General features: G+C 34.7%; 4 protein-coding genes across 4 annotated transcripts; all 4 read right to left on the bottom strand.

Moving 5' to 3' along the window:
• Window positions 1-2,291: 2,291 nt before the first annotated feature.
• On the bottom strand, window positions 2,292-4,235 carry LOC113765612 (auxin-binding protein T85-like). The gene is made up of 6 exons (XM_027309846.1): window positions 4,146-4,235; window positions 3,901-4,039; window positions 3,682-3,788; window positions 3,156-3,359; window positions 2,894-2,961; window positions 2,292-2,594 (listed from the first exon to the last, which is right to left on the bottom strand). Exons 1-6 carry the CDS (start codon window positions 4,233-4,235, stop codon window positions 2,486-2,488), a joined length of 717 nt encoding a protein of 238 aa, XP_027165647.1. The 3' UTR covers window positions 2,292-2,485.
• Window positions 4,236-4,699: 464 nt separating this feature from the next.
• LOC113765604 (F-box/LRR-repeat protein At4g14103-like) lies at window positions 4,700-6,231 on the bottom strand. The gene has a single exon (XM_027309837.1). The coding sequence runs from the start codon at window positions 5,747-5,749 to the stop codon at window positions 4,700-4,702; it is 1,050 nt and encodes a 349-aa protein (XP_027165638.1). The 5' UTR covers window positions 5,750-6,231.
• Window positions 6,232-8,270: 2,039 nt separating this feature from the next.
• On the bottom strand, window positions 8,271-12,456 carry LOC113778366 (general transcription factor IIH subunit 2). Its single transcript, XM_027323760.1, has 5 exons — window positions 12,307-12,456; window positions 11,309-11,617; window positions 10,313-10,774; window positions 9,550-9,922; window positions 8,271-8,685 (listed from the first exon to the last, which is right to left on the bottom strand). The coding sequence occupies exons 2-5, from the start codon at window positions 11,597-11,599 to the stop codon at window positions 8,537-8,539; spliced, it is 1,275 nt and encodes a 424-aa protein (XP_027179561.1). The 5' UTR covers window positions 11,600-11,617; window positions 12,307-12,456; the 3' UTR covers window positions 8,271-8,536.
• A 772-nt stretch (window positions 12,457-13,228) lies between these two features.
• LOC113782748 (feruloyl CoA ortho-hydroxylase 1-like) lies at window positions 13,229-16,162 on the bottom strand. Its single transcript, XM_027328664.1, has 3 exons — window positions 15,621-16,162; window positions 14,751-15,096; window positions 13,229-13,779 (listed from the first exon to the last, which is right to left on the bottom strand). The coding sequence occupies exons 1-3, from the start codon at window positions 16,127-16,129 to the stop codon at window positions 13,528-13,530; spliced, it is 1,107 nt and encodes a 368-aa protein (XP_027184465.1). The 5' UTR covers window positions 16,130-16,162; the 3' UTR covers window positions 13,229-13,527.
• Between the last annotated feature and the right edge of the window lie 2,916 nt (window positions 16,163-19,078).

Here is a 19,078-nt window from a genome sequence, read left to right as displayed (position 1 = left end):
CTAGTAAGAGATTTGATAAAAAATGGTGTGATAACCATAGATTTTGTAAGATCAAAAGAGAACCTAGCTGATCCTTTAACTAAGGGATTAACAAAGGAAGTGATAATTAAAACATCTAATGAGATGGGATTGAAGTCCACTCCATGAATCACTAACAATGGAACCTTGATTCAACACTAGTTATAACAACCAGCCTAACATCCCAGAAGGTGTAGCGTGATTTTTCCCGCTTGAAATTGGAAGGTTGAACTTAGAGTTCTTAACAAGTCTTGTAAAATGCTATAAATGGCGGGAGCATTAAGAGCTTGCCTGTATGAATGTTGGATTGATGGCATCCACAAAGTTAGAACTTAACTTTGAACAGGTTCATGAAAGGATAGGGATACAAGACCTAATGTATCATTTGTATAAACAAATTGAAGAGAAGTGAATCTGTGTATGTTAATTTATGTGGTTTGTTGCATATACTCGAGACTCAAAACTTGTCTACCAAGTAGTATTAACAAGTTATACTCAATTAACACGAAAATGGTGGTTCAATCGAAAGACATCATTGTTTATGCATAGATTATCAGAATTTTTCAGTGATCTATAAACAAATTTTCAATATATTGAAAATTGCTGGGGATTGTTAAAGAATTTTCAATTATTGAAAATTTCAAATTTTCAGCTTTCTGCTATTGTGCTTGCAACCTTTCGAGTTTCAAATGATTCAACCGCCATTTGAAGGGATGCATCTCTAGACAAATTTCTAACATTCAATAACCATCTAAGGGACATGAAATCTTATTTATATGGATCAATTTGTGGTCTTTTGGCTGCAGACAAGATCTACAAGTTCTAGAAAAATTTCTGCTCTTCTCTTCTTTGTTTTTTGGGGGTTATAACAACTTAGAGTAGAGTTTTTGTAACCAAACTTCATATTATCGTAAAGGATATTCATCCTTGGTCTTTTGCACATTACAGTGGATGAATAAAGCCTTAAGGAAAGTGATTTGTAATCACGATTTGAAACCATTTTCTAGTTAGTTTTGCAGCCATTACCTAGTATTCTCCTTGTTGTTGGTCCAACACAAAATGAGTAATTACATATAAACATAATTTGCATGCTAAATAATTTGATTCAAAGCAGATAACTAAACAGATGGGAAAACAAATCCAATAACTATCTACATAAAGATAGTAATTATCGACTATATACAGTTGAAGAATACTTTTATCCACAAATTGCAGCAACAGAAAACATTAAAACATTTTATCAATTTTAGAAATTTGACATGGACAACTCAACTCAAACGGTGGAACATTACAACACATACAAAGGTTATAGATTGCTTGTAGAAAAACAAAAACACAAAAATACCTAATGCTAAAAACCAAAAAATGGATGGCCTCAACAAAACGTACCTGTTCAGAAAACTGCTGCAAAATGGAAGCAAAATCCCAATCTAATACACAGCATAATTGCTGTCCGTGAAAACTATAATTAAATGAGAAGAATTCCAGCAGATGGAGGTTACTATAGTAACGGCAAAAAAACACAACTCCTCCACTTATTTCCCGTTAAATGTGTCTTAATTCAGGAATATGATTAAAAGTTTGCAATTAAACCACCTTTTCATAGTAGTTTGTATAATAGTTTGTACTTTGTAATTAAAAGCTGATAAGGCTGATAAAGACCATAAAGTCTACCACTTCCCATGCATTAAGCTATTATACAATCTGTTCAGCCAATTTAGTAAAGCAAACCTTAAATCACTAAATTACCCCTTCCATGAGGCACATAAACCATCACCCTAGAAACTCCTTTTATATATATGGATTGGATACTCACGTTACTACTTGTCCACTCCTATCATCTATAGAGAGTCAATGGCACATCTTTTAAAATGTGATGCCAAATTGTCGATGCATAGAATATATTTATTTATTTATTTGTTTTGGGTAAAATGATGCGTTATTGTTGTATTTATTTTTTCATTTTGGGTAATATGATGCGTTATTGTTTTGCTGTAGACAGTAATCGTATGTCATTCTTGCGAGGGAAACTTCTAAAACGAGGCAAATGGGAAAAGGTGAACGCGGCTGCTGAGGGCAAATCCACTTTTAAGTGAGTTTTAATATGGCCTTGCTTAATTATTAGTCAAAACCCCTTTGCAGCAAAACCTATCTCTTTTTCCATGCCAGTAACTTTCTGCAGGAAATTTATCTAATACTTCATTCATGACTGTAAAATTTTCATCACATGTAGTTTTTGACAAAAAAAAAAAGTACTTCTGCAAGCATGGAAACATACAGGTGGAAATCAAATGGACCTCAGTTTGTGCCGAACTCAGAGTTTCAAACCCCAATTTCAGCAGAAAAGGAAGGTTTACAAAATACACAAGTAAAATCATGATACAGCACGCGTTATACTGGGATATATTTCTAAGTGTTTTTTGAACCCAATGTGTAGCAGAATCCAAGTGATTTTTGTATTGGAAAGTTAAAGCTCGTCTCTTTCCAAAGGCGTCTGGTAACACACTGCATCCCAGAAGATAGGGAAGAGTAGTTTGGCAGCTGTATGTGGCATAAACCAGTCATCATATGTGAACCTGAAAGGAAGAACCCGGATGACAAGTTCAATATATACTACCCGTCAAAACTCGGTATGCATCGGAGGGAAACGTATTGATGATTGATTTGATGGACAGTTATTTGCTGAGAGTGAACGAACTTTATGTTGGAAAAAGCCAAGTGAAGATGATTTTGCACAATACATGTAAAAAATATATTGCTGTTGTCTTTAGATCTTCAGCTTTCAGGATTCAAGATGGACTGTTAGCTATCTGCCGTAAAGGAGGATAATACACTAACACTTTCACAGGTGGATGAAAGAGGATAATATGCTTACACTTTCACAGGTGGACGAGATATAATAACCAAAATTTGTAAATCCTCCTGCTCATTTGTGTTCCAGACCTGGTATCAATTGTAATTGAAGTACCGTGATGTTAAGGCACTGACACAAAGTTGTGATCTTCGAAAATTTGTTAAATACAAATATAACAGACTACTAATTTTGATGTCAGTATAAGAAACAGAGTATGTAACTTGGCTACCTCCTCCAAAAAAATAAAAATAAAAAATAGAGGGGAATAGAGAGGAGAATTTGCCTGATGAACATCATCCATAGGGACAAGGAATGTGCTATTTGAGAAGATACGGAACTCATGTGGATTCCCAGGGAATTCGGGGTGCATATTTGTCGTAAGATAGAGAGTGCCACTCCCCTTTAGGACCAGGAATGCCTCCTCACATGAGTGTCTATGGATTGGGGTGCGAGCTCCCGGAGCCAATGTTTGCAGCCATACCTCAACCTATAAGTTTAAATCAGAAGTAACTAGTTCAACAATTTACTCTTTTTCTTTCCTTTCTATTCTTTTAATACTCAATCTGCCTACTTTTCCAAACAAACATGCATCAGGAATTAGTAGGATGCCATAGCTTAATTGTTAACAATTTGGCTGAATTAGACATGTACGGACAATCATAAAGCTGAAGCTGCTGCTACTGATCGAACTTTAGCAAAGAGAGAGGAAGCGGGAGAAGCACGACCTTGAGATGTAAAACATGCTGTAAAAATTTAAGGACTTGAGATGTAAAGCATGCTGTAAAAATACCGACAAAATAGTGTCTTGCCTCTTTCATGCCATGCAAGACTGAACCCGCAAGGGTGGTGTGAGACAAACCGGGAATCCCGAAGCTACCTTGTGGAAGCTTGCTAACATTTCTCACTAATGGAAAACCTTTTATCATGATCCACATAATATTTCAATCATTTTGTTGAACAAAAACAACTCAATAAGAAAGCTAAATGAAAAGAAACACGAGTTGGAATCCTGAGAAGTATAAACTTGCCATCGGTCAAACATTCAGAAGCTTCACCAGTCGCACTGAAGTGAAGAGCCGTTGCTGCAAAAACTGTTAAGAGATGCCAAAACATTGCGCCTACAGACTCTGCAGTCTCCGCACTACTCTTCTGTTTCTCTGGTTCAGGCTTCAGAGTTCAGAGTAGACTGTCCTTCCCCACTCACCCAAGGTCAACCTTTAAAAGAGTCAGATTATCAAAAATTTGGGTCCAGATAACGAACTATTTTACCTACCCAGAATATCTGACTTTTACATAGTTTACTCTGGGAGCAGGGCAGGGCTGGGGAACACTGAACAGCACGAACTAGGCCGCCGGGTTGCATTACGTCTGCATTCATGCCAATTCCGAACCAACATATGAGGACAAGATACAATAAACAAAACTACACTAATTCATACTGAGCTAACATGATGGAGAATAAAATCATAGTAAGTATGCTAAAAAAGTGAACAATGACTTACGTTTTGTTGTACCCAAAAAATAGGAAAAAATAAGTGTAGAATTATTTCTTATGACCTGTTATCAGCCTTGCACTTACTATTGGCCTTGTTGAGTTGACAATTCATGCTTTGGTGGGACCAAGAAGTGCCCTTGTTCTCCGACCTCAGCGCTTATGTCTTCTTCTTTATCATGTTTATGACTCATTATTCAATTCCTTCATCCTTATAAAATTGTAGCTATTAAGTACAAAACCAAGGGTTTTCCACGCCCGTACCATTTTCTACTCTATCCTCTATATAAAATCAAACTTAAATCTTTTCAAAACCTGATGTACAATTGTCTGCTCTACTTATATGTCATTCTTTTATATTTACCCCTACTCATAAACTTAAAAGCATGCCAACCACGTAAAAATAAGTCGCTTTCAGTTGTTATATAATAAAGAAAATCAGATTGCACTCCTGCAGTATCTAGAGACATCAGGTCTTGAATGATGTTTACTTCAAGTACACGACCGACGATGTCCAAAGATGTAATTTTTGGAGCATCTATAGTAACTTTATGCTGTCCCTCAAGGAAGCAGAGCAAATATACAAGATTGTTTGACTTTGTGATGATAGTGAACTCGAGTTCAACTTTCTCATGCCAGCAGAGTATCAGTTTTTTCAACGAAGGATTTGAAATATCAAGAACTTCAACCTCAATACCTTCTCCACTCTCCCTCTCATCAGAGAAAGGCCGCAAATGCAACATCAATTCTTCAAGCAAAGGACAACCCCGAAGAAACCTCACAAAGCAATCTTCATCTACCAGTTTGAATCCCGACAAGTTAAGGAACTTGAGAGTTGGCAGCGACACTGAATCAGGAACAATCCAATCCGCCCCAAGGTTTAGTGATAGAGAAACTAGTGTTTTACATGAGAGAAATTCAGGTGGAATAGATATTAGAAATGGCATGGTTGTTTCATTAATTAGCACCGAAATCTCAAGTTCTTGGATGCTAGACAAAGAAATTGCAGCTGCAGCAGATAGCAACCATGACTCAAAGGCCAAACAGTACCTTTCAACAAAATGCTTCACAAAGAGTCGGATTTTTCTAATGGGAGCATTATTTCGCTGTCGAAACACTCTATTGGAGAAATCTATAAAATCAGAGAACAGTCTATCACGGTCAGAAGCATCATTATCCATACAAATACTGAGATGAATATCAGGAAGTGAAATGAAAAGATCTCTCCATCTCCTAGACAGAATTGAGGTGGCAGCAGCATCTTTTGTCTTAAAACTTGAAAGGATGTGGAGCAGAACACAGTCCGGAAGTGCACTCAACCTATCAATATTATCCTCATCAGACTTCTCTCCACGAACCTTCTTTTCTGGAGGAGGATCAGCCATCTGTAATTCTTCTTTTTTTTTTTTCCTTTTTCTTTCAAATTTCTCAGAATATATACATATTCAGCAGCTCAAGCACAGATTGTGCAATTCTGAGGCTTAAAACTAAAATGGATCTTTTTTTCATCGAGATTAAACTTCTTCATTACACAGGCACTGATGTTAAAGTTCTCCTCATCAGCAAACAATTCTTGGGAAAAAAAAAACCAATTAGCATCATCCACACCTAACCAGTAACAAGTAAAGCAACAAAAATTCCAACAAAAGGAAGAAATCCCAGATATTATAATTGCCACATAGCATTTGAACATTGCATAAGAAGTACAAACTCACACAGAAGCTATTAGAAAACTAGGAATAATTGGCCCTTTAATTGAGTGTACATTCTTGTGCATGTAATTGAAATACTTCTTTTCATCAAATGCATAGAAAATTTAGTAGCTAGAGAAACCAACGAGACAAGATTCTTTACCTGAAATATTATAGTATGCAGATAATTGGTGCTTCTGAGATTTGAGTTGCAGCCTTGAAGTTGATAATTGTACTTCTGTACTAGGCAGGTGGAGAACCGTAGAAGTCGATTTCAACAAAAACGCCGTCGTTGTGTTCTGTGAAAAATTAGCAAAACGACGTGGTTTAATGAAGTTTATTTGAAAATGACCTGGTTTGATAAATTAATGAACATAATTTGTTACTATTCATTATCATATACTAACTAATTCAACATATTGCAGTATCCAAAATACAAAGACTTTGGTATCTAAAATGGTGACTTAATACTCACTACTTCAATCAGTAGTGACTTAGATAAGTGTGTTTGAATATAAGATTATTTGGAAAAAAATTATTTAAAATAATATTATAACACTTTTTATGATGTGATATATGATAAATAAAAAAAAAGTGATTAGAAATTGTATTTATGATATAAGTAAGATAATATTTCAGGGAATACTCATCTCTCTTTGCATGTTTGCATGTATCATGCCATTGCAAACCAATAAAAGCCAAGCAAAGAGACTAAGGGTGTGTTTAATAAAACTGAAATATGAAATTTGAAGTTTGAATCCATTAAATTATTAAATTGTTAAGTATTAAATCTAATACATTTAAGTGTATATCACATTCAGTTATAAGTGACTAGCTAATCACTTAATTTTGGGAGCAAATTTTGCTTAGAAAATTCAGTGCTATTTAATTAATTTAGATGTTCAAGTTTTGATTATCAAATGATTTTAATATGTTAAGATCTGCATCCATTGAGTTTAAGTGCTAAATTAGGTTATCAAACAGGGTCTAAGAATATGAAGGAATAAAAATTTAACTATATCACGGAAGGCATTTAAGTAAAAAAATGATAGAAGAAAATCCAACATAACAATGGAATATAACATGAAGAAAAATGAAGATTTCAGAAATTAGAGTTTTTAAAGTTTTAATCACCTACTTCCTCCGCTATTAGAAAAAAAATTTTAAAATGACATGAAGAAAAATAAGTTTAGTGAATTTTTTTAATAAAAAAGTTGCTAGCAGTTATAAGGACTTTAAAATTACCATGTCAATTAAGGAGCAATTTCTACATGACCATTTGAAGTGGCAACTTTAAAGGCACCATTTCTCAACGGACGCTCTCAAGGACCAATATCCACAAGGATGAGTGCCGTTTCTTATTCTATCCATTGGCTGGTTCAAACGGTGTGATTATCCGTTTACAATCAGCCGTTGATCCAATGCTGTTATTTGTGTTAGAACGTTTGATCTTTTCATCATCCGTTAGGGCAACAAAATCTTTCTATTACACAACAGGGTGTAATATCTATGTTACACACTCTAATATATTGATACATGTCATCTTTATAATCTTAATTAAGTTGAACTTTTAAGAAGAACAGGATGTGTATTATAGGTGTTACACATTAGTGTGTAACAAAAGATCCATAGTCACTTATTATACATTGTTATGTTCGTGTGCATATTATAACATGTTTATAACGTTCCCTTGCAAAAAAAAAACTACAAGCAAGATGGCCTATTTCATCACTTGAATTGAACTTTTTATCTCTATATCTTTTTTTTTTGTAAATATTGTCCCTTTTTCTTTATTTATCTTTCATAATTAGAGAACCTTGGTTGGTTGGAGAAGGACTGAGCTTTTAGCCACCTGCATGGTGAACAAAGCCTTCCAATTTCCATGAGAGAGGAATTGCAAACGGGTCATTGGATGCTTCATGATGATGATGATCTCAATTTCAAGGTTGCTCACTTGCATCCACTCACCAAGCTAGTTGAGATGGATAAAGCCCAAAAAAAAAAAAAAAAAGCCAGTGTTTGATCACCTTTTCTCGTAATTATTCTGGATTTTAGTTCGAGGCAACTATTCTACACCTGCACGACCAATTACTGATACTACTAAGAGATTTTGTCATTTTGTTATTTTTTTTTCTTCATGCTCTAACTTCTTGGAACGTTACATGCTTGATTGAGGCTGCACAAATGCAAAAAGGTTCTTAACAATGTGTAGGAATTGGTCAAATTTTTAAGGGTTGAACTCGAACTAGTATTATTCAACCTTTTCTCAGTATCAAAATTCTCAAAAAAAAAAAATGGTTTTGAACCACTCTGTCTGTGCGTTAACACTACTTTCAAAATAACACACTGTTACACTGTAAACTATGTTTTGTGCCAAGATGTTATATGTCAATGGAGCCAAAACTTCCTACTTCTGTGACTAAATGATGTGCACCAATAAGTAAAGGAAGGAAAAATGGAGATGGTCAACATCAACAAATATCATACTTCCATGTTGGTGACTGAATTAGACTGCTTGAAGCTCTCACAACCAGGACAATTGTGCAAGCTCTCGTGAATGTAGATATCGCAATCAAGGCAGAAGTGTTGTTTGCATTTGGGACAAGCAACCCAAGGCCCTGGCAGATTACCTGCACGGCAAACAAATGCTTAAGTTTCAATGGAATCTGATAAGTGAGATTTTGAGTAAGTGTTTACATAATCTTCTTCTGTCTGGAAGGCCTCCTAGGGATAAGAGACATAGGGCTAAAGAGAGAGCCAAAAAAGGATCTTTCAATTTATATGACCTTCACAACTCATAAAGAAGCTTGCAAATTGTAAAGCAGTACCATTGGCTGTGAGTTTATCTCAAGTGCAGCACAAGCCATAAAAAATTAAGTCTAAAAAAAAAAAAGGCATGGGCATGGACCATGCTAAGCCATGCCTTACTGACTGCTTAGGCAATTCACAACCATTACAGTCTTAAGGTCAGTGGTCACTAACTTCAGCTTACAATTCTTGGGCATAGTCCATGTCCATCCATCAGACACCAAGAAGAGAATCATAATGACCAGGCTCCCAAAAACATGGAACAACACATGATCAATATTCTCTTCTCAGTGTTTTTACAGCACCTTCAATCCTAGTTTAAAGTTGAAAAGCCAAGCGGGAGTTGTTACGTCTATCAATCAACAGTAAAATGTTCGAAATTCTTCCTTTCATATAATGCGACTTAAGTTGTCAAAGTTCCCAAAGTTGTTCAATACAGTATTTTCCTTAACTTCTTCTTGCTTTGGTGTGGAAATGAGTGGAATTTGAGAGTAGTTATAAATACTAGTTCTATACAGGCTTCTAATCTTCCAACTGGAATTAAAGTACATAAACAGTCAGTTTAGAAGATCACGTGAAGCTCAAACAGTTCATATCAACAAAAGCCATCATGACAACCTGGAAAACTCATGAAAGAAAAACAGCAGTGCATTCACAGAATGCATCAACAAAGTTTAAGTTCTTACCAGGATTTAGTAGACTTTGCTGGCAACCAAAACAACTCTTTGGCAGCTTATGTGAAATGTTTGTAATTGATGGCGACACATCATCAAAAGGTGTTATAGGAAATAAGTGATGGTATGACCTTGCCAAATGTGGAGATGAAACAAGAGTCAGCCCACATATACGACACTCAGTAGGCAGCTCACATACACGGGCTTTGCATCTTGGACAAGTGTAGCCTCCACCAAACTTAGCCTCTTTATGACATGAACAGATTGAGATGACACCTTCTGCAGCCCTCTGGGGAAAACCCATCTTGATTAGATTGGCAATTGCAAATTCAGCTATTGCCGGAGGTGGTGGTGCATGTTCCAATACTAACTCTTTCAAGTGTGGCTGGCACAGAAAGGAATTTATGTATTAGACAATGACTAGTTTTTCGTTCAAGAAAAGGCTCCAACCCTTACAAAGGGGAAGGGGGAAAAGCGGAGGGCATGAGAGTTGAACCAGGGGTCTCACTGTCTCCTGGCTAATGTCCCTGCCAGCTAAACCAGGTCTTGGAGATAATTGACTAGTTTCATACTTGACGTGCTCCTCATTCAGCAGATTTAACTATGAGTTTCCTTGACTATCACTACAATTAGAGGAATTAGAAATAAAGTTTTGAGCTTTATTCCCTGTTCCATTCTATGCTTCAAATTTATCATTTGCACTGACAGCAGGTTTTAACAATTTTGGTGATGTACTTCAATATGTAATGGCAGATTTTTCAAAATAATTACTCACCTCATCCAATGCAACTGAGTACAATCCACCAGTTTCTTGACATAGGTATTTGCATATATACAGTTCAGCTGATAGACCAATGATTGAGCACCTTATCTTGGCACTTTTGCATTTCTGGATGGTTTCCATAATATCCCCTGGATCACAAGTACTAAGAGCCGAATACAAAATAAGAACTTCGCGATGACCATATGATGGGATTTGGTTTAGAAGGTCATGCACAAGATCAAGCCCATTCTGGAGAGAAGAGTCACCCGAGCACTCCAACTTACCCATCAAAGCTTTGATATGAGACTCAGGACTGCCACCAAGATCAGTCAAGCATTGTGCCACCCCATCTTTTAATGTTACCAAGCCAATTTGGCTCAAAGGATTCTGATCAAAGAACTCCCTAATGAAAGCCTCCACTTGTCGTGCCACCACAACCATCCGGCTTGGTTTATAATCCATCTCTCCAGCTGCCTAGATAACAGAATTTAAGCTGTTCATTAATCAGTGAAAGTCAGTCATCAACCGACACAAGACCAATGAATGAGCTCTTAACTTTCCAGTTGTTTGGACTACCAGGTAAACAGGTGTTTATAAAGCCTTCTTAATTACTACAATCTTATCTAGGATAATTAACTTTCTGAGATCATTTGGATATTGTCAGGGCAAAAAGAACTCTCTGAACTCCACCGAAGGTCATTCATTAAAGGAATTATTTGATCCCAAAATTAATGGATTTGTGATGGTGCCTTTAACATGTTTACCGTGTACAATTCTTTTACTATTTCTGTTTCGCATCTTTAACTAATAAATATACTACTAAAAGCTTTCGTCAATGTTATAAATATGCTAGTAAAAGCTTTCGTCAATGTTATCTTTGAGAACTGTAAAAGGAGGTAACCAGTAAAATGTGAATATTACACCTCTTTCAAATTCATGGTACAATTAAAGATTTCATTAAAAAGCACAGGTCCAACACATGCAAGTACAAAATGATTATAGCCTTACTCGGGAAAGATCGATGACAATGTAGAGATAGCGAATAAGGCCCTTCTGAATTCCAGCAGTAGTTGCAGTCCGAAGGCGTCTGCGATATTGAGCATGGTGGAGAGCTTTGTTGTCTATAGGCCTAAGAAGGCCAGATTCATCCTCTTGTAGAGACTCCCATGACCTCTCATCTGCATAAGTCCTCTCCCACGCATCACGGCCCCTCCCACTTTCCTCATCTTCATCTTCCTCCTCTTCTTCTTCACCTCTATTGAATTTTCTCCCTTCACCATTAATGTCCCTATTCATCATGTCATATATTCTTCGTCCCTACATTCAGAAAAAAACCGAAGCGTTTCAAGATAGAAATCTGTAATCAACTTCCTAGCCTACCAGCTATGACCAGACCAAATTGAACCACATCCTTGGCGTGCGATCTCAAAACAGAGAATAAAGTACCATGTGAATTGCATTGTCGAGGGAGAGCTTAAACAGAGTCCTCCTAACTATTTTCCCTATCAAAAAATAATTCTAATGAATCCAGTCCATCTGTTCTGCCCTCTCAATGGACTTCACAATATGCTTGTTTCTTACACTAACTATGTTATAACTTAAGATCACTGACTTATCCAAGCAACTAAATTTCAGGGAGAAAAAACTTCTATCAAAAAAATTGATTTTTTGAAGAACAATCATGTAGTACCGTCCACATAACCACTAACAGCCGAATGCAACTCAAACTAAAAGACAAAAAATAAATCCCAGAATTACAATTGTCACCTTGACACGTCAAGATTGCATAAGAACTACAAATTCACTACATCCATGATGCAAAAGTTATTGAAAATTAGCAATGATTAGAGCTTCTGGAAATGGGTTTTGGCCCTTTATTCGAGAATATATATTGCTTTGCAAGAAAACCTGATCGGCTATTGAAATACTTTTCTGTTTTTTAACTTTTTGATCAAATGCAATGAAAAGCTAGTAATTGGACAAATCAACAAGACAGGATCTTTTACCTGATTATGATATGCAATAGAGGAGCTAAAAGTGTGGCTTTGCTTCTCCCTGGAACTTCAACGAGAGGGAAGAGGCGGCGGTGGTGAAGGCGGTGGCGGTGGAGCAGAGCTGAGAGGTTTCAGTCGCCGTACTGTCTTGCAGGATTTGGCTTTGGGTTCTTTTTCAAAACGACGTCGTTGGTAAAGAGATCACTCTATTTTCCGGTGATTGGGCTTGTTTTGAACTAACTCCCGGTTACAGAAAGTGTGTTTAAGCAAAGAGATATTCATGGGCTAGTTCTGTGGCCAACTACTTAGCCCAAGTTTGTGAAATTATTTCCCCAATTTGGGCCGGATAATGGGTAGTAGTTGTTTTAGAAAGATTACTGAGAAAGCACGCCCTATGGGCGTGCAAATACAAATTTTTTTTTTTGAATTTCATAAAAAATATATAAAAATTAATAGTTACAAAAAGAAGTTATTGGAATATATTTTAAAAGTAGATTCCTATTATTACGGGAAACATTCGAATTTGGATTTGAAAAATGGTCAATATTTTCAATTTGTCTTTCTTCAAATTACTAATTCGTTGCTCAAAAAAATTATTAATTAATCACAAAGTTGCATCTTTAATATTACCCAATAACTATGCAATATTTTCGTTTCTACAAACAAGTAATTTTGTATGCTGAAATCTTGAAACATAATCCTTGGTAGAATCCATGGCAGGACTCTAAGCCGGATTGAATCCTACCATGAATCCATGGCTGGATTCTGGGTTGGATTCAAGTCAAACATTCCATTTGTAACTTGTTCAATTTGCGCAACTTGTTCAATAATTTCACTTCTTTTGATGGACAATTTGCAGACATTTTAACAGTAAATTTGAGATTCTAGAATTGTACTCCAAAAGAAATGCCAATCTTATCTATTATCATGGGTATAAAGCAAAGTAGTACCAGTATTCTTCTCACATAAAACTCAAAAAATGTATATCTGTATTTCCCTCTAACAAAAAAGCTAGTCAAGTTATTCAGGTTCCCCAAAGAGCTATCTATCTAGCATAGCATGAAGAATTGTACAAGAAGAGAACATCAAAACCTAACCCACAATATAATGGTTTTTCAGTGTCTTTCAACAATCAAGATAAATTGCAATCCAGTGCGTACTCTCAAGTAGCGGCTGGATTCCCTTGTCAACGATAAAAAAAAAAGTAATTAAAGAAGCTCCATATGCTTCGTTCTAATTGGCTTTTACTTTGACAAAGTCAAGGGATTTCTTTCCTTCATGAGCATGTCCAACATGATTGCTCATGTACTCTTGAAACATAACTTCTCGGTAGACAGCTCCACCATCAACCTCTGCAACATGAGGGAGCGGACCTATCTTCTCAGTTGGCCTTGGGAGATTGAAAACTGGAATAGAAATTCTTGATTTTTTGCTTGTGGTACGCACTCCATGCTCAGCACTTTTGTACCTTCCATTGCTTAGGATCTAAGGTGCAGCAAAAGATAAGAAGGTAAAAGTACAAAAAAAAAATGTTAAGATTCGTAATCAAGATAGCAATCGAATCGTTGTTTGTTTTAGCCAACCTCCAATAAGTCATTGAGCTGGGAAAATCTGCAAAAATGGATCTGGTTTTGATCAAGCAAATGAATTCCAGTTCAGTTTTACTACATATATGGCTACATATTGGTCGTCTTATAGTACTTCTGCTCCAATAACGAACTAAAATTTCCATTTCTACATCTCAATGAAATTTAGAGCATAATAACAAGCAAACATACGAGCAATACTAAAATAGATAATTGTGCAAACATATATGTTCGGTTGATCCAGGAAAACAGCCAACTTAACCTAATTAGTTAACTGAACAGCAGATCTTTGTGAATTGTATTAATTTAAGGGCAAATTACAATTTACCCCCATGTGGTTTAGTGTTTTATTACATAATCTCCCTATGGTTTCAAAAGCTATACATAACCCTCTCATGATTTGAATTAAAGTGTTAAAGTGACGGAATTTGCAATTCATAACGGAATCAACTAAAATGTAAAAAATACCCCTATGTAAAGTAAAAAATTATTTATTAATCACATGGGGGTTATGCACATATATTGAAAATCATAATGGGGTTGAATGATAAAACATTAAAGTATAAAGGGGTTATATGACAAAATATAAAATTATACAAGGGCTAGAGTGTCATACATATTATGTTTATATAGTATGATCACTTAAGCCATTTTAGTTTTTAAACAAAGATAATTTCGACATTTTCTTAGGTTCCGTCACGGATAATCATTTCCGTCACTTTGACACTTTAATCCAAATTATGAGGGGGTTATATATATTTTTCAAAACTAGAGGAGGTTATGTAAAAATTAGAGCAAAGTGTAATTTGCCCTTAATTTAACATGCTCAAAAGAAGCAATGAATATGGTCATCATTGAGTACGAACAAACCTGTAATGAATCCCCAGCATTAATAACTAAAGCACCTGGGATTGGCGGAATCTCCATCCACTCTTCCTTTCTGCCATCAAGTATATCTTCTTCAAGCTTTACATATAAACCTCCAACATTATCTTGCAAAAGCACAGTCAAGATGCTCATATCAGAGTGGCGCCCCACACCAATAGTCAGTTCCGGATTTGGGCAAATTGGATAGAAGTTCATGTTGACTATCTTATTGCCAATTAGTGATTCCAGTCTAGAGTCATCAAGGGTCACCCCAAGATTTCCAATTAAGATTTCCAACAGCCTTCTCACCATCTTAGAAGATAACTTCAAGTATTCAAGTGCCTCTTCCCTGAGGAAATAATCCCAAGGCCAAAAGATATATAAGTACCCTTTAAATATAATTAACAGGGCGACAAGTAATATTTAAAGAGTGACTATGGATGGACAAAGTATATGGTGAATCCTTTATTGAGAAACTAAAATCATGCTGATACTACTAAAATTGGTAACATGTAAAATCCACCATTATAAGCCAGAGAGCCCTAGCATTTAAATTTATGTAACATCAATTCAAAGTGGATCTATAATTGATGACTTCTTAAAGTAATAATGTTTCAATTTGTAGTTCTTAGCAAGGTTTTCAAAATCTATCTAAATCCCACCCAAGCTAGTTTTGAGGTTTATACTTCTAAATTTAAGCACCATTTAGCTTGAAAGCATAAAAAAAGTGTACTTTTAACATAATTAAACCTGTTCATTGATCTTAATTCTACTATAATTATATCCCTTGTGCTTCCCCCCAAAAAAAAAAGGAAATCTTGGGGTCGTAGCTCTCTCCCTAATTGGCTAATTGAGATAATCAAGAAAGCTTACTTGCACACTTTAGGCCAATGCTGTTGTGCATCACCATCATTGGTGTAAACCATGCTAACAAAATCTTTCCATTCCAGAGCCTTTTCTTGCTCGGGTGCAAAGCTTGTACCATACTTCACAAAGGGACTGGGACTGACCCTCTTCAGATAAACAGCTTTAGCATCTGCTGGCTGTGCAAAAAACCGCTGTGCAGCATTTTTCAGGGACTCCAGCAGGTCGAAAGACACACCATGGTTGATCACCTGAAAGAACCCTAGTGTCTCGGCAGCTCTAACAATGGCCTCGACCACTTGATCATGGTCGGGACCATCAAGCTTTGATAAATCAATTGGGACTGATGCGAAGTGATCTTTGGAGCTTTGGACAACTTTCTCAATTCGCTCAGATGGTGGTTGGATGAATCTTTCTGGTACTTTTGTAATTCCTGAATCCACCAGACCCTTGACTCCGTTGCCATCTTTCACAACAAAATCAAACAAAGAGTTGCCATCATCAAAAGTTGGTGCCATTTTCTTATGAAGGCTGTTTAAGAAGGTGGTGCACGGAATCTGATTAGTGGTAAATGAAATTGGGTCCCTTGTGACTTCCATTAAATAGGCAAGGTCCATATGGTGCTGTAAATTGATAGTGCTATTGAATAGTTCAATATTTTATTGAGGAGAACAAATTATTCAAATATTTTAAGAAGGAGGTGAACGATGCCTTTTTTCACTTACGAGTTTGAAATAACTTTGATATAAATTAGTATAATTTTAGTGGAATCGTGAGTTTTACATCAATTTAGTATAACATTTACATTTATATTCAAATTATACACATTTATACTGAATGTTAAACCCATTACACAACTGGAGAGGCCCCGTTCCAAACTAAATTGTGATTTTTTATAAACAAAAATTTATATTTTTTCTTAACATATTTTTTAATTATTTTTTTATTTCATGTATATCAAATTGTTATTTTATATTTTTTTTAAAAAATCCTAAAAATAGCAATACAATCAGGGCTAAAGGCGTGAAAAAAAATTGTTTGATATGATAGCTTAGAATTATTGGTGAAAAACTGTTGGCTGATGTGATAGCTCGCAATTATTGGCAATTGGATACCGATGGAATAAATGGGCACGTGAGATTTACCAATCCGGGGACAAACAAGTGCCCTATCCCGACAATGCATTATTTTGTTTCCTTCCAGTATGGCCAGCGTATAGAATTTTGCAACCAAGAAAGCAATGATGCCCTTCGAATAGAAGGAGGAGGACATTGTTGATCTTTCATTTTCCTGTAACTAATATTCCATACGATTAACGCTATAACTATTACTCCTTAAATACTGCAGCATCCACAACATCTTAGTCTAAAGTATACCTGGTAATTGGACGCGTTTGACAGGTTTTGGATGGGTTGATATTATATTTTCATTTAAATGGATTATATTCAACTCGTCCAACTTTAAATTGGGTTGATTTTGGGTTGATTTATATTGAGTTATTTTAAACTCATGATCCAATATATTAATTAATACATGTTGATATATAAACTTTCGCACATGTATTTTAATACACAAAATAATTTTTCACACACATAAACATATTTTCACACACTTTCACACACACAAACATACACTCACTGCTTAAACTTCTTGGAAACACATCATAAATAGAATAATATTTTATATTGCTTGTGTTGTGAGTTTTGGATAATAAACTGTACATTTAAATATATTAGCTAAAAAATTTGTTTACTTTATATTTTTTAATACTACTAATTGATTAAAGCTTATTTTCATCACAACTTATTTAACACTTTTACTATTCATATATGCTTTATTGTAAGTTTTAATATTCTATGTATTTAAATTATTGAATGCTAGATTATATTATGCGTGAAAATGTAATTCAGAGACATATACTTTGTTGTGAGGAATTATTAACAATAAAATAAACCAAGTCAGAAAAAAAAGTAAAAAAATGCAATTAGAACAAATTTAAAACTCTATTCTATTTACGTGAAATATTAACAAATAGAAGCAAGTAGCAACTTGAGAACAATAACCAAAAGGAAAAAAAAGAAAAAAAAGGGAGGAAAACAAGCATAATAAATCATTATAGAAGTCGAGCAAGTTTAACTATTGTTGTAAAAGTAAAATAAGTATGAGCTTTTAATTCAACTTTCATTTTTTCTTTTAAATAAAAATTATTGAAAACATATATATGAGAATTGTGAATACAAATTGGTCAATAAATTGTTAACACATGTCCAAATGCACGTGGTTGGCATATGTATATTGAATCTTGTATTTATTATTTTGAATTATTGTTAAACAAATTGGGTATTGAGTGCCCAAATAAAAAATTCAATCCGTCTAATGAATAAGTTAGATTGTTCTTGCCCAACTCAACAAAACCAATAATCCAACTGACCCATCCCATCCTTTAAAATTGGTGGAGGAGTTCGGTGGGTTGTTGGGTTTCTTTGCCAACTTTAGTTTAGAGGGAAGCAACGAGCATTACGTTTTAGATCATTTATCAAAATCGACATTTCATTGATCCCATAGTTAGACACCATGTTGGCCAAAATGCTAAAATATATCTGTACATGTATTCTAATTCTAAGGTCTTGTGCACATGACTGAATGTATGTTAGTTAAATATTATCAAATTTTAATTTAGGATGCAAAATTTTGCTTACATGAACTAGTAACTAGAATAGGGGTGAGCAAATTCGGTTCTTACCGAATTCATAACCGATTTCAAATTCAATTCGGTAATTTGAAATCGGGAATTTGGTAATTTGGTACAAATTCGGTACGTACCAAATTCACCGAATTCTAATATGGTATGAAATAGGTAATGAGATTATGAATTAGGTAATAACCGATTTCGCATTCAAATTCGGTAATTGAAATCGGGTACCGCATTACCGCATTCGAATTACCAAATTGGTATATAAAATTATATAATATATAGATAAATGCTATTTAGTATTAGTATATACTACTAATACTTTATTATATTATATAGGTAAATGCTATTAATAATAATTAGTATATGGTATTATCAATTTATCATCATATCATGTACTTATAATAATAATAATATATAATAATGTACAATATATTATTTTAGTATTTCTTAATTGTTATATGACTATAATAATACAAATATATAGTAATACATAACAATATAAGATAACTATAATACTTATTATTTTATACATGAGTAACATGACTAGAATTAGATAATAATTAACACATATATGTATAATACTAAATATTAAACAATAAACATAATTAGTAATTAAATTTAGATATTGGTAATTTGATACATCATTCATGTTTGAATTATTGAATATTTGAATGCGTAATCTCTAACTTGCAAGTATTAGTGTACTCTACATATTTAACATAAAAATTCATATTATCTATTCACTAATCTTAATTCTTAAGACTTTAAGTAT

This window comes from Coffea eugenioides, chromosome 1 (assembly GCF_003713205.1).
Source record: "Coffea eugenioides isolate CCC68of chromosome 1, Ceug_1.0, whole genome shotgun sequence".
NCBI lineage: Eukaryota > Viridiplantae > Streptophyta > Magnoliopsida > Gentianales > Rubiaceae > Coffea > Coffea eugenioides.
Note: the sequence above shows the minus strand (reverse complement) of the source record. Positions and strands in the feature narration are given on the sequence as shown.

Bases quoted from the DNA above. Each gene is read 5' to 3' on its own strand.
- LOC113765612 (XM_027309846.1), bottom strand. From the start codon at position 4,235: ATGCAACCCGGCGGCCTAGTTCGTGCTGTTCAGTGTTCCCCAGCCCTG. The intron at 4,040-4,145 runs GTAGGTAAAATA...TGAACTCTGAAG, and splicing joins GTAAAAGTCAGATATTCTGG to CCTGAACCAGAGAAACAGAA. The intron at 2,595-2,893 runs GTAAGCATATTA...TCTTCCTTTCAG, and splicing joins TCTCGTCCACCTGTGAAAGT to GTTCACATATGATGACTGGT.
- LOC113765604 (XM_027309837.1), bottom strand. From the start codon at position 5,749: ATGGCTGATCCTCCTCCAGAAAAGAAGGTTCGTGGAGAGAAGTCTGAT.
- LOC113778366 (XM_027323760.1), bottom strand. From the start codon at position 11,599: ATGATGAATAGGGACATTAATGGTGAAGGGAGAAAATTCAATAGAGGT. The intron at 9,923-10,312 runs GTGAGTAATTAT...TTTCTGTGCCAG, and splicing joins ACTCAGTTGCATTGGATGAG to CCACACTTGAAAGAGTTAGT. The intron at 8,686-9,549 runs GTAAGAACTTAA...TTTGCCGTGCAG, and splicing joins GCAAAGTCTACTAAATCCTG to GTAATCTGCCAGGGCCTTGG.
- LOC113782748 (XM_027328664.1), bottom strand. From the start codon at position 16,129: ATGGCACCAACTTTTGATGATGGCAACTCTTTGTTTGATTTTGTTGTG. The intron at 15,097-15,620 runs GTAAGCTTTCTT...TTATTTCCTCAG, and splicing joins CATTGGCCTAAAGTGTGCAA to GGAAGAGGCACTTGAATACT. The intron at 13,780-14,750 runs GTTTGTTCGTAC...GCTGCACCTTAG, and splicing joins ATGCTGGGGATTCATTACAG to ATCCTAAGCAATGGAAGGTA.